Genomic DNA, 23,579 nt, shown 5'->3' with positions numbered 1-23,579 from the left:
TAGCCCACCATCATCAGATGGTGGGCTATTCAAATCGCCCTGCGTCCGTGGTCCGTCGTCCGTCGTCCGTCCGTAAACAATGCTTGTTATCACTATTTCTTAAAAACTGCTGCAGGGATTTTGTTCCAACTTCAAATGGAGGGTCCCCTTGGTCCATATTTGTGCCATACAGATTTTGAGGCTGATTGGAAAAACAAGATGGCCGCCAGGCAGCCATCTTTGGTTTTGGCAGTTGAAGTTTGTTATCGATATTTCTTGAGAACTGCTGAAGGGATTTTGTTCAAACTTCACATGGAGGTTACCCTTGGTCCCTAGTTGTGCCATACAGATTTTGAGGCTGATCGGAAAAACAAGATGGCCGCCAGGCAGCCATCTTTGATTTTGGCAGTTGAAGTTTGTTATCGATATTTCTTGAGAACTGCTGAAGGGATTTTGTTGATGCTGTGAAACACCATTCTTAGGCACGCTCGGAGAGCCTGTGCACATCAAAACAATGAAACCACTCCGCAATGAAAATTAAAAGTTATTTTGTTCATTTCACTTAATACTTGATGGTATGAAAAAATAAAACCCCAATATTCAAAACCACAGACATAGAATTTGTACATAATTATACACCATGGATGGAGTGTTTTAAGTGTTCAGTTGGGACTCTATAATATTTGTATTACTCCGAGAACACTGGTCTCCCGAAAATCACGAACAACGCCTTCTTCGCTGTCTTCCTCCGCGACAGATTTTCGGTTGTTTTTGGATTGTGTATGTTTATTTAAATTTTACGTAATTCATGCTAATGGTCGATTATTGTAATCAAATGTTAGGAAGGTAACTGCAAAAAAAGTTCTCATAACGCTTATAAAGTTTTTTGTGTTGGTTGTATTGACGAACTATATCTGAGATATTATTGCGCAGTAAAAGTTAATTGATCTGTCACTGGGAGCTCTGTCTCTTGTTTATCGACAACTGCGATATATTGAAAGGGAAAAAGTACCAAATCTATCAACATAAACTTACAAAATATAACGATAATATAGATCTATTTATGTGCGAGCAACTTAAAGTGACAAATGAACTTATATTGCCGTGTAATGTACTATGAAGACTTGCTAAAGTCCGATGTATTGCAGGAAGTTTTCTTGAAGATAGCGTTCTTATGAATTCAAAAGAAATTTGACTGTTATAACCAAATAATGTACCCTTTACTTGACAAACGTATATGGCCATGTTTTATTATAAGTCAAAAGTTGGCAAAGCAAAACTCGCGATAGGCCTTTAGAAATGTTCTGCACGATGATCTTACATAGACTTGCTAAAGCCCGATACATTACATGACGTTTTCTTGATGTTAACGGCTAGCGTTCTTGTGAATTTAAAAGAAATCCGAGTGATATACGTAATGAAATAATGTACCTTTTATTTGGCAAAAGTATCTGGCCATGATTTATTAGTCAAAAGTCGTCAAAGCAACCCATGTTAGTTTTCTAAAAAGGAAACCAAAACATATCCGGAAATGGTAATATTTCTAATGTTATATTTTTCCGAAAATATTCTTCAATGTTAAGAGGATATTAAGATACGAAAATGTTTACTTATTATTTTTTTGTCTTTGAAGAGACATTGATGAAATTGATAATTTAGCAATTAATAAAGAATTATAAAAAAAAATGATACTCAGATTCTGAACGGTTTCATTGGTGTTGAAATCGTTATTTCAAAAATAATTTAGAAATAAAATTTATTACAGTTATTTCAGGACAATAAGTTATTCAACTTATTGTTCTTGAAAAACTTCAAATATCATAAAATGATTACGGTATATCGTAAATATTTTTTATTAAACTCCGAAATTCAACACTGCACACTTAATTATGTATAGTTTACTAAATTTTATATTTAAATGAAAAAAAAATCTTATTCCTTTCTTTGAGTCCATCATTCACAACATCTATGAGTGGCCTTGGCACTTTGATTCAAACTTCACATGGAGGTTACCCTTGGTCCCTTGTTGTGCCATACAGATTTTGAGGCTGATCGGAAATACAAGATGGCCGCCAGGCAGCCATCTTTGATTTTGGCAGTTGAAGTTTGTTATCGATATTTCTTGAGAACTATTGAAGGAATTTTGTTCAAACTTCACATAAAGGTTAACCTTGGTCCCTATTTGTGCCATACAGATTTTGAGGCTGATAGGAAAAACAAGATGGCCGCCAGGCGGCCATCTTGGATTTTGATAGTTAAGGTTTGATATCCCCATTTCTCAAAAAGTGCTGAAGGGATCTTTCTCATATTTGATATGTAGGTTCCTCTAAGGCCCTTGTTGTTCATATTGCATTTTTGGACCAATCGGTGAACAAGATGGCCGCCAGGCCACCATCTTGGATTTTGATAGTTAAAGTTTGTTATGGCTATTTCTCAGATGGTACTGAAGGGATCTGTCTCAAATTTCATATGTAGGTTCCCCTAGGGACCTAGTTGTACATATTGCATTTTGGGACCGATCGGTTAACAAGATGGCCGCCAGGCAGCCATCGATCTTGGATTTTGTTATTCAAAGTTTGTTATCGCTATTTCTCAGAAAGTACTGAAGGGATCTGTCTCAAAATTTATATGTAGGTTCCCCTAGGGCCCTAGTTGTGCATATTATGATTTGGGACCGATCGGTCAACAAAATTGCTGCCAGGCAGCCATCTTGGATTTTTATATTCAAAGTTTGTTATCGCTATTTCTCAGAAAGTATTGAATGGATCTTTCTCAAATTTCACATGTAGGTTCCCCTAGGGCCCTAGTTGTGCATATTGTGATTTGGGACCGATTGATCAACAAGATGGCCGCCAAGGAGTCATCTTGGATTTTGATAGTTGAAGTTTGTTACCGCTATTTATCAAAAGGTACTGAAGCGATCTGTCTCAAATTTTATATGTAGTATGTTTGAAAAAGTTTAAAAAGTAGAGAAAAGATCCATCTTTCCTTTGTCAGATATAGATCATTCTTTGGTGGGCGCCAAGATCCCTCTGGGATCTCTTGTTCTAATTGTCAGAGTCTTGTGATAATTACTAAAAAAAAACAACAGGTGAGCGATACAGGCCCTCTGGGCCTCTTGTTTGTTTTATCCTTCTGTATAACATATACATATTGAGATAGTATGATTTGAACATTGCATATCGGTAGTTGTGAAATACAGCTTAATCATTCAAATAAATCGATAATTTCATGATGAATGTATTTGATAACGACATAGGGACTTTTGACTACATTCTTATGAATCTTGTAATAAATCATTAAAAAACTAATTTGATAATAAAAATTGATCGTGATGAATGTATTTGATAACGACATAGGGACTTTTGACTACATTCTTATGAATCTTGTAATAAATCATTAAAAAACTAATTTGATAATAAAAATTGATCGTGATCAATTATTTTATATCAATGTTTTTGTTACTTCTTTTTAGAGAAAGAAAGAAATATCTTTGATATTATAAGTATAGTTTGTATATGTACACTCATAAAAAATCATTGTCATTTTCTCTATGTACCAAAGTAATGTTTGCGACGTTTTAATGAAATTTTTTATTTTGCCTTTTTCCAGGAGTACAGATCAGAAAAATCGCTGGAAGCTTTGACTAAACTTGTCCCACCTAAATGTCACTGGTAATGTTTCTTTTACAGCAAACATATTTAATAATTATGTTTCTGATTTTACTTATTAATATTTTACCATCTTTGAAGTGATTCATCTTAGGATATGGCTTAGTCATACTTTTGATGAAATATTACACTAGGTCCATATCTGGACCTCAGTGGCTGAGATGTTAAGTGTCTGAAATTCTACCATCTTCCCTTCATATCTGGGTATCGGTGGCTGGGTAGTTGAGAAGCCTGACATTCCACCATCTTCCCTCCATATCTGGGTCTCGGTGGCTGGGTAGTTGAAGTGCCTGACATTCTACCATCTTTCCTCCATATCTGGGTCTCGGTAGCTGAGTAGTTGAGGTGTCTGACATTCTACCATCTTCCCTCCATATCTGGGTCTCGGTGGCTGGGTAGTTGAGGTGCCTGACATTCTACCATCTTTCCTCCATATCTTGGTCTCGGTAGCTAAGTAATTGAAGTGCCTGACATTCTACTATCTTTCCTCCATATCAGGGTCTCGGTGGCTGAGTAGTTGAGGTGCCTGACATTCTACCATCATTCCTCCATATCTGAGTCTCGGTGGTTGAATATTTGAGGTGTCTGACATTCTACCATCTTCCCTCCATATCTGGGTCTCGGTGGCTGAGTAGTTGAGGTGCCTGACATTCTATCATCTTCCCTCCTTATCTGGGTCTCGATGGCTAAGTAGTTGAAGTGCTGACATTCTACTGCTAACTCCAGGCCTCCACCTCAGGGATGCAATGATATAGGGACTAGTATGTCTTGACACTTTACCACTAACCCTTTGTATATGAGTTGTAATTTCTAGTCTCAAACAAGACATTATCTGGTAAGCAACAATTGTAGTTTGGTGGCTATATCTAAGAACTTTTGGATTCATCTTATTGTACATTCTAGCATATTCAACATTCAATTGATAGTGATTAAAATCAAATCAAAACAATTGTTTCAGGTAATATTATCAACACAGTTACTCAGGCATCTTCTGTAAGTTAAAGGTTAACTGTCTTTTCCAGCCTTCGGGAAGGGAAGCTGGAGACATTCCTGGCACGAAACCTGGTACCTGGGGATATAGTATACCTAGCAATGGGAGACAGGGTTCCTGCTGACATAAGGCTGTTTGAGGTAAAGGAATTAATCAGTTCTTGTAATGAAATAGGTCACAATGTCCCCACATTATCTTTGTGTTGGTCAAAATCTACAATATATATTCCAAGTTTACTTTATTTTGTAGCTTTTTGTATCAGTATCTACTATCTTCTCTTGATTAAAATACATATGTTCATGTATTTCATCAGTTTTGCTATGAAATTTAAATGATTTAATGATAATGAATAATAATTCTACATGTTTATGTATTGAAAACCTAATTTTCATTTCTTGGATACATCTACTTTAACTATGGGTATTTATATATAATTTGTCCAGTTGAAGTATTTATTTCTTTTTCCAGGCAAATCAATTAGCTATTGATGAATCAAGTTTTACAGGAGAAATTGTACCACGATCAAAAGCAACAAGTGCAATGCCAAAACAACAACATATAGACATCAATGACAGAAAAAATATTGCGTACATGGGGACGCAGGTCCGATGTGGTCGAGGAAAGGTAAATTCAGTTCCTGTATCAGATAACTGGACATCCCCTGTCTGGGCTAGCTCTTGTCAGAGTACTATGCTTCAATGAGTGTTTCTTTTAACATGGTATGGTAAGTTGGTAACTAATTCTAGTTGGTTGGGTATTCACACAAATTCATTTATAGAACATTTACATGGTTTGAAAAATAATCCTGGATTTACTAATTCACTGGTAAATTATCCATTCCAATTGAAGTGCTTAGCGAGGAAGCAATTTGATTTTGATATATTACCGGTAGTATAGTAATCTTTTATTGGAGTGTATTCTGTATCCAAAAAGTTCCCATTTGATATACAAAAAGTGTGTATTCAAACTTTCATCCATATTTTAATAGAAATCATTTTTATCCCTCGCCCAACGAAGTTGGCGGGGGATATACAAATGGGTTCTGTCCGTCCGTCCGTCCGTCTGTCCGTACGAATGGTTTCCGGAGCATAACTCTAAAACCAGTAGAGATATTTCCTCCAAACTTCATACACACATTGGTCTTATGGTCTAGTAGTGCCTTTTGCTATTTTAAGGTTTTCACTTTTTGTACTTTTTTCTGTAACCATGGAAACATTGCTGAAAATGGCAGATTTTTTTGTAAGAATCGTTTCTGGAGCACAACTCTAAAACCATGCAGCAGAGATGTTTCCATGAAACTTCATAGACACATTCTTTTTATGGTCTAGTAGTACCTTTTGCTATTTTTAGGTTTTCATTTTTTGCACTTTTTCCGTTACCATGGAAACATTGCTGAAAATATCATGGTAAATGGTAAATATTACTTTGCAAAACTCCACCCATCTTTGTGTATATATATAGTCTAATATAAATGTCAATTAAAGGCTGTATACCTGATTCAACAATTGCAGCCCCGCTCTACTTGAATTATACTCCATCTTTCTTTAGCTCAACTTCCTTTTTCCTGGGTTTTTTCATACACATAAGTCTCCACAATCAAACTTACTTCAGCTTTGATATCTCCATTGGCGGGGGATCTGAATGACTATGTCCTTGTTGACCTTTCACTTGCAATGTCTTAAACATGTATTTGAATTGCCCAAAGAATAACATTGTAGTTAACCTGCAGATAAGAATTTTCTTTCTCTCGTTCTCTATACATTCAGCCATTTTATTTTTTCAGGGATTTGTGATAGGGATTGGTGAGAACTCCGAATTTGGAGAAATATTTAAAATGATGCAGGAGGAGGAGGTAAGTTTCTCTACACAATCACCACAGTGTGTAAATATTCCCAGGAATTAAAAAATATTGTGTACCCCTCCCAAAACTATTAAACTGGTACGCTCTAGAGATATTCTTGTAATACATAGCAATAATATCATTGAATGACCCATAAATTTTAGACATTGATAATCTAATATTGATACAGCTTCACATCAATACCATGATCTCTTTAGTTTACTGATCAGTTGACGAAGTAGAATTATAAAGTTGAATCTCTTTATTACAAATACATATGATTTAAAAAACTCTTTCTTTTCTAATATTAATTTTTTTTTTTTATGTCTGCCAAACTTTGTTTTCAACATTTAAAACGCCAAGAGAAACACCAGATACATAATATAAGCTTTAGCGTTCAGTTAACTTATACAGATAAACATGTTACAGGCTCCGAAGACGCCTCTTCAGAAGAGTATGGACACACTGGGAAAGCAGCTGTCTTTTTACTCATTTTGTATTATTGGTGGAATCATGTTCCTGGGCTGGATCCAGGGACGGGGCCTACTAGACATGTTTACCATCGGGGTCAGGTTAGTATCAGGTGCAGGGCCTACTGGACATGTTTGCCATCGGGGTAAGGTGAGTACCAGGGGCGGGGCCTACTAGACATGTTTACCATCGGGTTCAGGGGAGTACCAGGGGCGGGGCCTACTTTACATATTTACCATTGGGGTCAGGTGAGTACCAGGGGTGGGGCCTACTTTACGTATTTACCATTGGGGTCAGGTGAGTACCAGGGGCGGGGCCTACTGGACATATTTACCATCGTGGTCAGATGAGTACCAAGGGAGGGGCCTACTGGACATGTTTACCATTGTGGTCAGGTGAGTACCAGGGGCGGGGACTACTGTACATATTTACCATTCAGGTCAGGTGAGTACCAGGGGCGGGGACTACAGGACATGTTAGTGATTTGGTTTTTGTAACAGTTTAGCAGTGGATTCTCTCCCTGAAGGCCTATATATGATATGTTGAATCTGTAATTTGTGTTTTTAACAGTTTGGCTGTGGCTGCTATCCCGGAAGGCCTTCCAATTGTGGTGACGGTAACGCTAGCCCTAGGAGTGATGAGGATGGCCAATAGGAAGGCAATTGTGAAGAAACTACCAATAGTAGAAACATTAGGTAATGCATTGGTCGTTTTGGGGTTAGGTCATTAGTAAAAAAAGGTGGGATCATTAGTCAAAAAAGGTGAGATCAAGGTCATCAGTCAAAAAGGGTGGGATCATTAATAAAAAAAGATTTGGTCATTAGTCATAAAAAGGTGAGATCGAGGTCCTTTGTCAAAAAAGGGTGGGATCATTAGTCAAAAAAGGGTGGGATCATTAGTCAAAAAAGGTGAGATCATTAGTCATAAAAAGGTGAGATCATTAGTCATAAAAAGGTGAGATCATTAGTCAAAAAAGGGTGAGATCATTAGTCAAAAAAGGTGAGATCATTAGTCAAAAAAGGGTGAAATCATTAGTCATAAAAAGGTGAGATCATTAGTCAAAAAAGGGTGGGATCATTAGTCAAAAAAGGTGAGATCATTAGTCATAAAAAGGTGAGATCATTAGTCATAAAAAGGTGAGATCATTAGTCAAAAAAGGTGAGATCATTAGTCAAAAAAGGGTGAGATCATTAGTCAAAAAAAGGTGAGATCATTAGTCATAAAAAGGTGAGATCATTAGTCAAAAAAGGGTGAGATCATTAGTCATAAAAAGGTGAGATCATTAGTCATAAAAAGGTGAAATCATTAGTCATAAAAAGGTGAGATCGAGGTCATTAGTCATAAAAGGTGAGATCATTAGTCGAAAAAGGTGAGATCATTAGTCAAAAAAGGGTGGGATCATTAGTCAGAAAAAGGTGAGATCATTAGTCATAAAAAGGTGAGATCATTCAGTCATAAAAAGGTGGGATCATTAGTCAAAAAAGGTGAGATCATTAGTCATAAAAAGGTGAGATCATTAGTCATAAAAAAGGTGAGATCATTAGTCAAAAAAGGTGATCATTAGTCAAAAAAGGTGAATCGGGTCATTAGTCAAAAAGGTGGGATCATTAATAAAAAAAGATTTGGTCATTAGTCATAAAAAGGTGAGATCGAGGTCCTTTGTCAAAAAAGGGTGGGATCATTAGTCAAAAAAGGGTGGGATCATTAGTCAAAAAAGGGTGGGATCATTAGTCAAAAAAGGTGAGATCGAGATCATTAGTCAAAAAAGGGTGGGATCATTAGTCAAAAAAGGTGAGATCATTAGTCATAAAAAAGGTGGGATCATTCGTCAAAAAAGGTGAGATCATTAGTCATAAAAAGGTGAGATCGAGATCATTAGTCAAAAAAGGTGAGATCATTAGTCAAAAAAGGGTGGGATCATTAGTCAAAAAAGGGTGGGATCATTAGTCAAAAAAGGGTGGGATCATTAGTCAAAAAAGGGTGGGATCATTAGTCATAAAAAGGTGAGATCGAGATCATTAGTCAAAAAAGGTGAGATCATTAGTCAAAAAAGGGTGGGATCATTAGTCATAAAAAGGTGGGATCATTAGTCATAAAAAGGTGAGATCATTAGTCATAAAAAGGTGAGATCATTAGTCAACAAAGGTGAAATCATTAGTCAAAAAAGGTGAGATCATTAGTCAAAAAAGGTGTGGTCATTAGTCATAAAAAGATGAGATCATTAATAAAAAAGGTGGGATCATGCGTCAAAAAAAGGGTGGGATCATTAGTAAAAAAGGTGAGATCATTAGTCATAAAAAGGTGAGATCATTAGTCATAAAAAGGTGAGATCGAGGTCATTAGTCAAAAAAGGTGGGATCATTAGTCAAAAAAGGTGAGATCATTAGTCATAAAAAGGTGAAATCATTAGTCATAAAAAGGTGAGATCGAGGTCATTAGTCAAAAAAGGTTGGGATCGAGGTCCTTTGTCAAAAAAGGGTGGGATCATTAGTCATAAAAAGGTGAGATCGAGATCATTAGTCAAAAAAGGTGAGATCATTAGTAAAAAAAGGTGAGATCATTAGTCATAAAAAGGTGAAATCATTAGTCATAAAAATGTGAGATCGAGGTCATTAGTCAAAAAAGGTGAGATCATTAGTCAAAAAAGGTGAGATCATTAGTCATAAAAAGGTGAAATCATTAGTCATAAAAAGGTGAGATCATTAGTCAAAAAAGGTGGGATCATTAGTCAAAAAAAGGGTGGGATCATTAGTCAAAAAAGGTGGGATCATTAGTTGAAAAAGGTGAGAAAAGGTGAGGTCATTAGTCAATTAAAAAGGTGAGATCGAGGTCATTAGTCAAAAAAGGTTGGGATCATTAGTCAAAAAAGGTGAGATCATTAGTCAAAAAAGGTGAGATAAGGTGAGGTCATTAGTCATAAAAAGGTGAGATCGAGGTCATTAGTCAAAAAAGGTTGGGATCATTAGTCAAAAAAGGTGAGATCATTAGTCAAAAAAGGTGAGATCATTAGTCATAAAAAGGTGAAATCATTAGTCATAAAAAGGGTGGGATCATTAGTCAAAAAAGGGTGGGATCATTAGTCAAAAAAGGTGAGATCATTAGTCATAAAAAGGTGAAATCATTAGTCATAAAAAGGTGAGGATCATTAGTCATAAAAAGGTGAGATCATTAGTCAAAAAAGGGTGGGATCATTAGTCAAAAAAGGGTGGGATCATTAGTCAAAAAAGGGTGGGATCATTAGTCAAAAAAGGGTGGGATCATTAGTCAAAAAAGGTGAGATCATTAGTCATAAAAAGGTGAAATCATTAGTCATAAAAAGGTGTGATCATTAGTCAAAAAAGGTGAGATCATTAGTCATAAAAAGGTGAGATCATTAGTCATAAAAAGGTGAGATCATTAGTCAAAAAAGGGTGGGATCATTAGTCAAAAAAGGTGAGATCATTAGTCATAAAAAGGTGAGATCATTAGTCATAAAAAGGTGAAATCATTAGTCATAAAAAGGTGAGATCGAGGTCATTAGTCAAAAAAGGTGAGATCATTAGTCATAAAAAGGTGAGATCATTAGTCATAAAAAGGTGAGATCATTAGTCAAAAAAGGTGGGATCATTAGTCAAAAAAGGGTGGGATCATTAGTCAAAAAAGGGTGGGATCATTAGTCAAAAAAGGGTGGGATCATTAGTCAAAAAAGGTGAGATCATTAGTCATAAAAAGGTGAGGATCATTAGTCAAAAAAGGTGAGATCATTAGTCATTTGTCAAAAAGGTGAGATCATTAGTCATAAAAAGGTGTGAGATCATTATAAAGAGAATCATTAGTCAAAAAAAGGTGGGATCATTAGTCAAAAAAAGGGTGGGATCATTAGTCATAAAAAGGTATAAATAAAAAAGTGGGATCATTAGTCATAAAAAAGGGTGAGATCATTAGTCAAAAAAGGTGAAATTAGTCAAAAAGTGAGATCATTAGTCAAAAAAGGTGTGATCATCTAGTCAAAAAAGGTGGGATCATTAGTCAAAAAAGGTGGGATCATTAGTCAAAAAAGGTGAGATCATTAGTCAAAAAAGGTGAGATCATTAGTCAAAAAAGGTGAAATCATTAGTCAAAAAAGGGGATCGAGATCATTAGTCAAAAAAGGTGAGATCAGGTTTAGTCATAAAAAGGTGAGATCATTAGTCAAAAAAGGTGAGATCATTAGTCAAAAAAGGTGAGATCATTAGTCAAAAAAGGTGAGATCATTAGTCAAAAAAGGGTGGGATCATTAGTCAAAAAAGGTGAGATCATTAGTCGAAAAAGGGTGGGATCATCAGTCAAAAAAGGTGAGATCATTAGTCGAAAAAAGGTGAAAAAGGTGAGATCATTAGTCAAAAAGGTGAGATCATTAGTCGAAAAAGGTGAGATCATTAGTCGAAAAAGGTGAGAAAAGGTGAGGTCATTAGTCAAAAAAGGGTGGGATCATTAGTCAAAAAAGGTGAGATCATTAGTCAAAAAAGGTGAAATCATTAGTCATAAAAAGGTGAGATCATTAGTCAAAAAAGGGTGGGATCATTAGTCAAAAAAGGGTGGGATCATTAGTCAAAAAAGGTGAGATCATTAGTCATAAAAAGGTGAGATCATTAGTCATAAAAAGGTGAGATCATTAGTCATAAAAAGGTGAGATCGAGGTCATTAGTCAAAAAAGGTGGGATCATTAGTCAAAAAAAGGGTGGGATCATTTAGTCATAAAAAGGTGAGTTCGAGATCTATTTAGTCAAAAAAGGTGAGATCATTAGTAAAAAAAGGTGAGATTTCATTAGTCATAAAAAGGTGAAATCATTAGTCATAAAAAGGTGAGATCGAGGTCATTAGTCAAAAAAGGTGAGATCATTAGTCAAAAAAGGTGAGATCATTAGTCATAAAAAGGTGAAATCATTAGTCATAAAAAAGGTGAGATCATTAGTCATTAGTCAAAAAAGGTGGGATCATTTGTCAAAAAAGGTGAGATGGGATCATTAGTCAAAAAAGGTGGGATCATTAGTTGAAAAAGGTGAGAAAAGGTGAGATCATTAGTCATAAAAAGGTGAGATCATTTAGTCAAAAAAGGTTGAGGATCATTAGTCAAAAAGGTGAGATCATTAGTCAAAAAGGTGAGATCATTAGTCATAAAAAGGTGAAATCATTAGTCATAAAAAGGGTGGGATCATTAGTCAAAAAAGGTGGGATCATTAGTCAAAAAAGGTGAGATCATTAGTCAAAAAAGGTGAAATCATTAGTCATAAAAGGGGAGAAAAGATGAGAAGTCAAAAAAGATCGAGGTCATCAAAAAAGGTTATCATTATTCAAAAAAGTGATCATTAAAAAAAGGTGAGATCATTAGTCATCATTAGTCAAAAAAGGTGGGATCATTAGTCAAAAAAAGGGTGGGATCATTAGTCAAAAAAGGTGAGATCATTAGTCAAAAAAGGTGAGATCATTAGTCATAAAAAGGTGAGAACGATCATTAGTCATAAAAAAGGTGAGATCATTAGTCAAAAAAGGGTGGGATCATTAGTCAAAAAAGGGTGGGATCATTAGTCAAAAAAGGTGAAATCATTAGTCATAAAAGGTGAGATCATTAGTCATTAAAAAGGGTGATCATTAGTCATTCATTAGTCATAAAAAGGTGTGAGATCATTAGTCAAAAAAGGTGAGGGTGAATCATTAGTCAAAAAAGGTGGGATCATTAGTCGAAAAAGGTGAGATCATTAGTCAAAAAAAGGTGAGAAAAGGTGAGTCATTAGTCAAAAAAGGGTGGGATCATTTATCAGGTGAGATCATTAGTCAAAAAAGGGTGGGAATCATTAGTCATAAAAAGGTGAGATCATTAGTACAAAAAAGGGTGGTGATCATTAGTCATAAAAAAGGTGAGATCATTAGTCATAATAAGGTGAGATCATCATTAGTCAAAAAAGGTGAATCATTAGTCAAAAAGGTGGGTCATTAGTCCAAAAAATGTGTGTCCATTAGTCATAAAAGAGTGGTCATTAGTCAAAAAAAGGTGGGATCATTAGTCAAAAAAAAGTGGTGGAATCATTAGTCATAAAAAGGTGGGATCATTAGTCAAAAAAGTAAAAAAAAGTTAAGGTGGGATCATTAGTCAAAAAACCAGGGTGGGGTAAGGTTTTATCATTAGTCAGGAAAACTAACTAAGGTGGGCATCTCCTTATTGGATTCAAACTCAGTCAAAGATGTTGAGACATACTTAACCACTTGGCCACTGTGACCCTCTTAGAAATCATAGAAATGGTGACTACGATTGCATCATTACTGTCCACAGCTACTTCAACATCACCAGTTTACAAGTCCCCAACATCTCTGTATTTGTGACAGAAGTAGTTTTAGGGAATTGTTTGTTATTATTATCATCTTACCAAAAACAATGTAATTAATATCAATATCGTATATTCTGTGGGTCTTTTGAATGTCTCATGTGCTACAATACTTCAGGAACCAATCAAATGTAGTGTTGCAATGCAAGTCTGAAACACATTGTCACATCATAGCAACACTCTGAGTGTGTTTGGCAAGAAATCTTTGTAAATACAATCACACAATATGATGGGATCATAGTTATGGCAATAAATCATCAACAAATAAATGGATGGATTTGTTCCCAATGGCCCTGTGTAACACAGATTTATGGAGCCAGTAAATGAAAAATAGTACACCAATGGAGCATCTAAAAATGAACTACCGGTAATGGCCATACAGGGCTTTTTCTCACTGCTTTGGGAATGGGGCCTATGGCTTTGAATTTGGGAAAAATGTGGCGATAAAACCAGGATTTGGGACAAAATTTATGAAATATGAAATAAAGCATAACGAATAAAGAATTTTTTTAATTTCCAATGTATTTATGTACTTTTTCTGAAGCCAATTCACAAATATTTAAAATCTTTTTTTTTTTGTAACTTTTTTTAACTTTTTTATTTTTCCAAACATATTCTCAATACAAACATAATACATTTCCTCATCCTTACTTAGTAAACAAACACATTTCAATATGAATTATCATATCATAAATTATTATTGTATTTATTACAGTTATCAGTTATCCTTATTCTTAGCTTATTCCTCTATCAACACCATCCTTCTCATGCATTCTACTCAATCTTATTCTCTTTTTTTTTTTATCTTACTCACACAGACACAAACACACACACTATCACCCCCATTCCCTTACACACACACTCAAACACTTACAGGATATACAAACTTATACATACTCAATTTGGTCAATTCTTTTTTTATCCTATACACACATAGCCAAAACATTCACACACACTTACAAATTATACAAAAATACATACATGTACAATAGGAAGAAAGAGAGATAGAGATAGAGAGAGAGAGAGAGAGAGAGAGAGAGAGAGAGAGAGGTAGAGAGAGAGTAGTATGGGGTATATATTCGCTGGAGGTTATGCAGTTCCGCAGAATTATTGGTTAATATTTTAAAATTATCAGATGTATTATTTTCATTGTCTTTCAAGTCGTGCTGTCAGAGATTGGGTGTGATTTCTATAAGCTTAATCCATTTTTTTTCCAATCTTGATTGAATTCTTCTTCACATTTATTTCCTTTGCCAATACTAATGTATTTTAGCTGAATAGTCATAGTTTTTCCTTTATAATAGATTTTTAATGATGTTATTGATAGGTTTTGTTGTAGACATCTAGATCTATAAATGTATTGTTTTCAAAATGAGTAAAATTAGGTTGTCAGTTTTGTAATATATGTTTCTATTGTTGGGTATACCAAAAATGATAGTCTTTTTATTGAAAGAAAAAGGAATAAATAATAAATCTAACAAAAATTCAAAATTTTCAAAAAAATAATTGCACTTCTCTGCATTCCCAAAATATGTGTGTTATTGTTTTTTATTTCTGTCTTACAGGAAAAAGCAATGTGGATTTTCAGATAAGCCAATTTTAAATACGTATGAGTTTGTTGTGAGGATATGTTGATTTATTCTGTATTGTAGCCATTGAAGTTTTGAGCTTGAAGTAGCTCGGAAAGGGGTCAAGTATATTTGCTTCCAAGTTTCCTCATTAATTTCAAAAATTGTTCCCATTTTTTCCTTTAAATTGTTATTTTTGACAAAGTATGTGGTAGAATTCTTTTGATCCCTTTTTATGAATAAAAATTTCTAAATTATTTGATATAAATGGATTATCAGATTGAAAATTATCAAACTGTTTGTGAGATAAGTACTCTCTACACACGAATTTATAATTCCCTGGTAAGTTACAAAGTTAGTATTAACATTAAATTTTTCTGGTAAATTCATGAAAATTGTAAAAACTTAACGAGTATGGACATTTCAAAAGGTCATTAAGAAAAATAACATTGTTCTTGTACCAGTTTTTATAAAATACCATTTTCCTATTTATTATTATATCCTTATTATACCAAATGGGTGTTTTCAAAATGCCCGATATATCATGACCATTTAACTGTGCTTGTTTCTTAATAAAACAATTCCAAGAATTAAAAACATCTTTTCCAAAATTGATTGTTACATTTAGATTCACATTCTTCAACATATCCTACTCCACAATTAGCCACAATGTTTGTGTTAATATTGGTTTCTAGAATCACTTGCCATTTACTTGACTTTGTGTATAATCTTCTGATCCATGTTAACTTGAGAGCCCTGATAAAAGAGTATATGTCTATCATTCTAAGACCGCCTTCACTGTATTCCTTTATAATAATATCTCTCTTAAACCTTATTCTACTTTACTGTTCCAAAGGAATTTATATATTTCTGAGTTAAGTGCTTTTATATTTTTTTCCAAATAACTTCTTTCAATGTTTCCCTTAATGATTGTCTTGACCCCCCATCTAATATAACTGATGTATCATCAGCATATTGGGATAGTAATATAGGAGTGTCATCAATGTTAATACCCTTAATGTTTACATTATTTCTTATTCTAATTCCTAAAACTTCAGCACAGAGAATAAACAAGTATTGGGAGATAGGATCACCTTGGCGACATCCTCGATTGATAAGAAAAAATGGAGACAAGTTTCCCCCCTGGTTAACAGTTGAATTAGAACCATTTTGAAAAACATTACCCATTTTCGTATGTCATTTCCGAAGTTAAAGAAGTTAAGTACATTATCAATAAAATTCCAACTGACCGAATCAAACACTTTTTCAAAATCCACATTTAACAACATACCTGGAATATCATTTTCACATCTGCATAATGCATAATAATATATCTAATTCTTGTGTTCTCCCCAAAAATTTGTGTCTAAAAATTTTCTAATTCTATTAGCAATAGTGCCTGATGCAATTTTATATATGGTATTCAAGAGTGAAATTGGTCTCCAATTTTTAATATACTGTCTTGGCTTATCTCCCTTAGGTAAACAAGTTATGATTCCCTGCCTTTGTGTTACTGAAAGTTTGTTAGTATTAAACCCATGTTGAATCGACCTGACTACAAAATGACCAAGCTGTTTCCAAAAACATTTTAAAAATTCTACAGTACAGTGAAGCCATCTGATTATATTGCCCTCTAAAATGTTGGATTCAGATAAATTCAGTTTTGGTATACTATCATAATCAAGATATTCATTTAGGTTAGTATCATGTAATTCTAATTCTTCTGAATATAGATTTTCATAGAACTGCTTAACTTCAGTTAAAATTTCATCTTGATCTGTTATAATCTCTCCATCATCTTTTTCAATTACTGGTATAATTTTAGTGACAAAGTTCCTGTTTTCCAAATTTAAAAAAATACTTAGATGGTTTCTCCCCCTCTTCGACCCATTTTACTTTTGACCTTAGTATACTTCCTTTAAGATTATGTTTTCTGAGGGATTCTAGTTCTTTCTGTGCTTTTGCTAATTCTTCTAAATTAACATTTTCCTGATCTTCCAATTCTTTAATGAGTTTTCCTTAATGACAATTCCTGGTTTGTTCTTTGCTTTTTCTTAAAAGATGGTATGAAATAGGTTTTCCCCCTGATCTCAAATAAAAGTGTTTTAGTAAAAAAAAGTTGATCATCTATTGAAAATTGAATATTATCATCTGAAATTTGAGTTAAAATTCGCCAGATTATAAATAGGTAAAGCAATACTGAGTTTTAATATCTATTATGTGTTTATTTATTAAATTAAGATATTCTAAATCATGTAATAGGGAATTATTAAACTTCCATAGTCCTTTACCTTTTCTAAATTCATTAAAACTTAAAGTTATGTATGGCATAGAAATGATCAGATCGATATCCTGGATCAATATTTGTTTTTCTTATACTAAAAATAAGATTCTCTGAAATTAAAAAAATAGTCTAGTCTAGCCTATTTTACTGGCCTTGTTCTTCTCCAAGTAAACCTTTTACAATCTGGATGTTTATTTCTATAAATGTCAGTCAAACCAAGCTCATTTATTATTTCAAAAATCTTTTCTCTTTGCCCTAGGGTTATTTACATGCATATAATTGGAACAATCTAGACCAGGGTCTAAGACTAAATTAAAATCTCCACAAATTATAAAAGCATCATTTCCAAAATCCTGTGCAACCTCTAGTAGTTTACTATAAAATGATGGGGTATCTGAATTTGGACCATACAAAATTTTATCAGTGTAAAACGTTTTTCATTTGTCGACACATCTAAAACAATAAGATTTCCATCCAGGTCCCTTTTCTCCTTTAAAATCTTGACCTCAAAATTGTTATTGAACAAAACTGCTACCCCTCTTGAGTTTGAGCTAAACGAGCTGAAATAACAGGTATGTCCCCATTCCGACCTTATCATAGTTTCCATTTCTGTAGTAAAATGCGTATCTTGTAGGCAATATAGATATTAAAATTCATACTTCTTAAATATGTGAACACGTCTTTTCTTTTTTTTTTATTGCCCAACCCCTGACAGTTAGCACTCAGAATTTTAACTTCTTCCATGTATTATTTTGTATAGTGATTACTGCTTACCTGACAGCGACGAGTTATTTCTCTGTGATATTGAAAGAATGTAAATAGGTAGAAAGAATAGAGAAGAAAAAATAGAGAACTAAGATAGCATTTAAATGACATAAACATAGGTCATAAAACAATGTAGCAGTGACCACCTAAACACAGCGAAAACCGGAAGTAAACAAACAAACACTACAACTCTGAAGGCATGCGCCTTGCCCATAGAATCATTTTCCGGAAAAATGCGATGTCCTGTAAAGTTATAAGAATAGGAATTCTCTTACATTACATATAATGTGAAAAAAAATAACCGACTCTCCCTCACAATTTTGAAAATTGATTAGCTGATTCATTCATTGATCTCCTCGCAATGAGACATATTGATATATTATTCCTTCTTAAATTATATAAAAAAAAATAATACTGTATTGTCATGACTTATGTACTCAACTGTTAAAAATAGTATTAGAAAGTTATATGTATATCTATTACTACTATGAATGAAGAGCAATTTTCTGGAAGATTTAACGGTAACCTTACAGAAAACAAGAATAGCTGTTAGCAACTATATAGCTTTACCAGGAAACATGTATTTGTTTCCGATTTTACATACTGTAAAGAAATTTATATATTAGAATTACTGTTAAATGCTTAGCTCGTTGTATAAACGAGATGCGTACCACGTGCGTATACACATTACTGATATTACGACTGTAATAAAACACGTGTTGCAGATACTAATGGCATTTATGACTATCGTGTCTGACTGGAAATATTATATACATTAATGATTACCATTTGTAGGTCATATCTGTAGAATACAGTAAGCTTCGAATGACAAGGTCGCACATAAAAAAAAGATCAGTCGATTTGAATTAATGTGTCTCATGCAATTGCATCGTGTGACCAGACTGAAAAAAAAATACATATTAACCGGGAATGTCGAAGTAACGTGGGGTTCGAGGCGAGGTTCTCGAGGATGGTGTGATATTGCGTTAATATCGGGCTAGTTTAGCGCTCGTTTTGGCTTTTATGTTAAACATTAAAGTATCGTGGCTAATGGTGCTGCCAAATAGAGGGTATGGGTTACTGGTAGGGAGGGGGGTGGGTGCGACGGCTGGAACTAACAAATACTGACAGATATTGTTGCCTGGGGACGATAGAAGAAGAAAAATAAAATAAGCGCTATGCGCGTGTAGTAATGACGCACTTTCATAAAAATAAATGGCCACATTAAAAATGATTAATAGATCGAAAGGTGTTCTAACGGTATCGTGTAGTCCCCTCTGGGGCACACATGATGTTCAGAGCAATAGAGCCGCTAGTATATGAGACACAGGAAGTTGGCGGAGTCTGGGTAGGGGAATAATGCGAGGGTGGGGGCATTGCTGAGGGTAACCTCGTCTTTTTCCATACTACTATTGGTATACAGTTGATGTGTTCCGTATTGGGTGGGAGGAGGTAAGGAGGGAAGAGAGGGGGGGAGCAAATATATTCTCCAGCCTATTTTTCCGGATCGAAAGAAAATGTCATATTTTTCATCTGGTCAAAATTGAATTAAATTCTAAGAAAATAGAGAACTAGATAGCATTTAAATGACATAAACATAGGTCTAAAACAATGTAGCAGTGACCACCAAACACAGCGAAAACCGGAAGTAAACAAACAACACTACACTCTGAAGGCATGCGCCTGCCCATATCATTTTCCGGAAAATGCGATGTCCTGTAAACGTTATAAATAGAATTCTACATTACATATAATGTGAAAAAAAAACGTCACATTTTGAAAATTATTAGCTTTCATCATTGATCCAAAATGACATATTGATATATTATTCTCTTAAATTAAAAAAAAAAAAAATACTATTGTCTGACTTATGTCTCAACTGTTAAATAGTATTAGAAATATATATGTATATCTATACTACTATGAATGAAGACAATATTCGGAAGATTTACGTAACCTTACAGAAACAAGATACTGTACACTAATAGCTTTACCAGGAACATGTATATGTTTCCGGTTTTACTTACTGTAAAGAAATTTATAAATTACTGTTAAATGCTTATAGTTTAACAGACATACACGTGCGTATACTCTACTGATATTACAGTAAAAACACGTGTAGAATACTAATGCATATAGCCTATCGATGACAATATATATACATAAGTACATTGTAGGTCTACTTGAAACATTAAGCTTCAATGCAAGCGCACATAAAAAAGATCATCATTTGAATAATTCTCATGCAATCTCTACCAGACGAAAAAAAAATACAATAACCGGAAGTCGAGTAACTGGGACGAGCGAGCTCGAGGAGGTGATATGTAATCGGGCTATTTCGTCGTTTTCGTATGTTAGCATAAGTGTTGGCAATGTGCTCCAATTAGGTGGGGTTATGGAGGGGGAGGGGGGGGTGGTAAAAAAAACGCGATTTTTTCCGGAATGAGAAAAAAAAATAAGGTAGTAATCCCTCAAAAAATAAATGGCACATAAAAAGTTAATAGATAAGTTCCACGCTATCTGTAGCCACTATGTTAGACATAGAGCCTAGTTATAGTAACAGGAAGTTGCGAGACTGGGGCGAGGGTGGGGGCATTCGGGTAACCTCGTCTTTTTCATACTACATTGGTATAAGTTGATGTGTTCCGATTGGGTGGGGGAGGGAAGGAGGGGAAGGAGGGGGGGGGGAGCAAAATAAGTTCTCAGCTATTTTTCCGGATCGAGAGAAAATGCATATTTTCATCTGTTCAAAATTGAATAACATGGGACAGTATATTTGAAAAAATGAACACAAAATATATATTGAATCTAGTCTGTTCCATATATATACACTTTGCATATATAGACGTAATTCTAGTCAATACTACGGTATGGTATCTAAATATAAAAGGGCTATTCACAAGTTCCTCATTCTGTCTTTGAATCTCAGTCTGAATGTCATCTTTAAGTTTTGAAACTATGCTGTCCATATACTCCTTCGTAATTGAATTTTCAAGCTTTACGGATAACTGTTCTAGTTTTTCCGCAACACTAGTGTCAGTACTTTTGGACAGTGAATGTTTCTTGTAGCGTGAATCCATATTAGTAGAAGTGATATTGTCCAATTACACAAGGGTCACGTGACACACACCTGTAGTGGTCAGAGAAAACAACGCTCCGATATTTTTCTATATCTTCTCGTTATTTGGAAGTATTAACTTCAACTGTTGATATGAGGACTTAAGAAGATCATATTCTGTTGGTGTATGTAACTTTAGTGGTTCCAACTCCAGGGAAAAGTGACTTTGAGCGATCTTTTGATATGACAATGGACTAGCACTACAGGTAGTGACCACCACTCACGGCGACATTTCATACGATATATGTATATACTACATACTTTACTTGTGTAATTGGACAATATTTAAAATCTTAACCAACTAAGCTCATGTAATATTTTTGGATAGTTTTGAAAGAAATTTTGATTTTGGAAAATTTAAGGCTTGAATTTGGAAAAATTTAGAGGTTTTGCCATGGGGAATGGGGCCAATTTTCGGCCCCAAATCGTGTTGAAAAAAAGCCCTGCTATACCAATGAAAACAAAGGCAAATTTTATGTAAACAAACTGATCAGGTACAAGAACAAATTGTGTAATCAAGTACAAATTATTATCTCTAAACTATTGAATTTAGAGATTAAGTATGTAGTAGAAGTTAGTTCTGGTGATATATATGATTGTACTGGACAGGTGATCATTTCAGCCTTACACAATGTATCTGTTTGGATAGGGTGAGTGTGTTGGTTACCCTAATTTTACCACAGTTTTCTTGACTGTTTCAAAAGCTTACCACCACAGATGTTTATGTTATATTAAACATCATTTTGATGGTTCATTTTGTTTCAGGCTGTACAAGTGTTGTCTGTTCAGACAAGACTGGAACGTTAACTAAGAATGAAATGACGGTCACCCAGATATGTTCCTCAGATGGACTGATAGCTGAGGCAAGTACACTCTAAACAAATGATAATAAGGTATCTGATATTATTTATGTAAATCACCTCCTTTACATTGAAAGAACTTGCAAGGGCTCATCTTTGCAAAATTTTATTAAACAAATAAAAAACCATAAGTTTATGGACAGTGTCTACAATACACTGTACACACTTATCTAAACATACTAAAATACCTGTACACGCTTATCTAAACATACTACAATACACTGTACACACTTATCTAAACATACTACAATACACTGTACACACTTATCTAAACATACTACAATACACTGTACACACTTATCTAAACATACTACATTACACTGTACACACTTATCTAAACATACTACATTACACTGTACACACTTATCTAAACATACTACATTACACTGTACACACTTATCTAAACATACTACAATACACTGTACACACTTATCTAAACATACTACATTACACTGTACACACTTATCTAAACATACTACATTACACTGTACACACTTATCTAAACATACTACAATACCTGTATACACTTATCTAAACATACTACATTAGACTCTACACACTTATCTAAACATACTACATTACACTGTACACACTTATCTAAACATACTACATTAGACTCTACACACTTATCTAAACATACTACAATACACTGTACACACTTATCTAAACATACTACAATACACTGTACACACTTATCTAAACATACTATATTACACTGTACACACTTATCTAAACATACTACAATACACTGTACACACTTATCTAAACATACTACAAATACCTGTACACACTTATCTAAACATACTACAATACCTGTACACACTTATTTAAACATACTACAATACCTGTACACACTTATCTAAACATACTACATTACACTGTACACACTTATCTAAACATACTACATTACACTGTACACACTTATCTAAACATACTACAATACCTGTACACACTTATCTAAACATACTACATTACACTGTACACACTTATCTAAACATACTATATTACACTGTACACACTTATCTAAACATACTACATTACACTGTACACACTTATCTAAACATACTACAATACCTGTACACACTTATCTAAACATACTACAATACACTGTACACACTTATCTAAACATACTACAATACACTGTACACACTTATCTAAACATACTACAATATTTACAGTCAGTGGTGAATTGATAGTATAAACCCTGTTGATTTCAACCAAAGGCTACTCAACTTTATTTCTCGATAAATTGAGTATATCACGCGCAATTTGGAGCCGCGCGGATGAATTTACGATGGTCCAAATCATAAACTTTTGGTGTTTTCAGTACCGAACGTACGTTCGATGAACATGTACATGTATCAAGTAGGTTTGAACACATATATACATGTACGTGTGTAAATACAAAATGTAGAAAAGCTACATTGTTTATGTTACTACCGTACCTCTTTATGCAATGCTTCCGTGCGTATGATAAATAAACAATGTTGTACAATGTACAGTTTTGCACATTCCAATGACGTCGCAATATTAATGTTTACATATTGTGTGTCGGTGAGTCTGTGTTGTTCGCTACAACATGTAGATCTACATTCTATTTGTATTTTTATGATCTTTGGTTGTACGCAAATGGAGAAGATATGTCAGGACAACATCAGTCTTTGAGTTGCATAAGTTTAACCAAAACGACC

The 23,579-nt window shown here is 34.2% G+C and overlaps 1 protein-coding gene across 1 annotated transcript in view; it reads left to right on the top strand.

Annotated features, from left to right (window-relative positions):
- The window catches only part of LOC138316145 (calcium-transporting ATPase type 2C member 1-like), a 73,905-nt gene that overhangs the window by 10,410 nt on the left and 39,916 nt on the right, over positions 1–23,579 (top strand). Inside the window, exons 5-11 of the mRNA XM_069257669.1 lie at positions 3,592–3,653; positions 4,673–4,781; positions 5,110–5,265; positions 6,425–6,493; positions 6,911–7,053; positions 7,523–7,647; positions 21,794–21,891. Of these exons, the coding sequence (XP_069113770.1) occupies positions 3,592–3,653; positions 4,673–4,781; positions 5,110–5,265; positions 6,425–6,493; positions 6,911–7,053; positions 7,523–7,647; positions 21,794–21,891 (762 nt within the window). The remainder of the gene's footprint in view (positions 1–3,591; positions 3,654–4,672; positions 4,782–5,109; positions 5,266–6,424; positions 6,494–6,910; positions 7,054–7,522; positions 7,648–21,793; positions 21,892–23,579) is intronic.

Source organism: Argopecten irradians, chromosome 2, assembly GCF_041381155.1.
Source record: "Argopecten irradians isolate NY chromosome 2, Ai_NY, whole genome shotgun sequence".
Classification (NCBI taxonomy): Eukaryota; Metazoa; Mollusca; class Bivalvia; order Pectinida; family Pectinidae; genus Argopecten; species Argopecten irradians.
The sequence above is the reverse complement of the archived record's forward strand: the minus strand, read 5'-3'. Positions and strand labels throughout refer to the sequence as shown.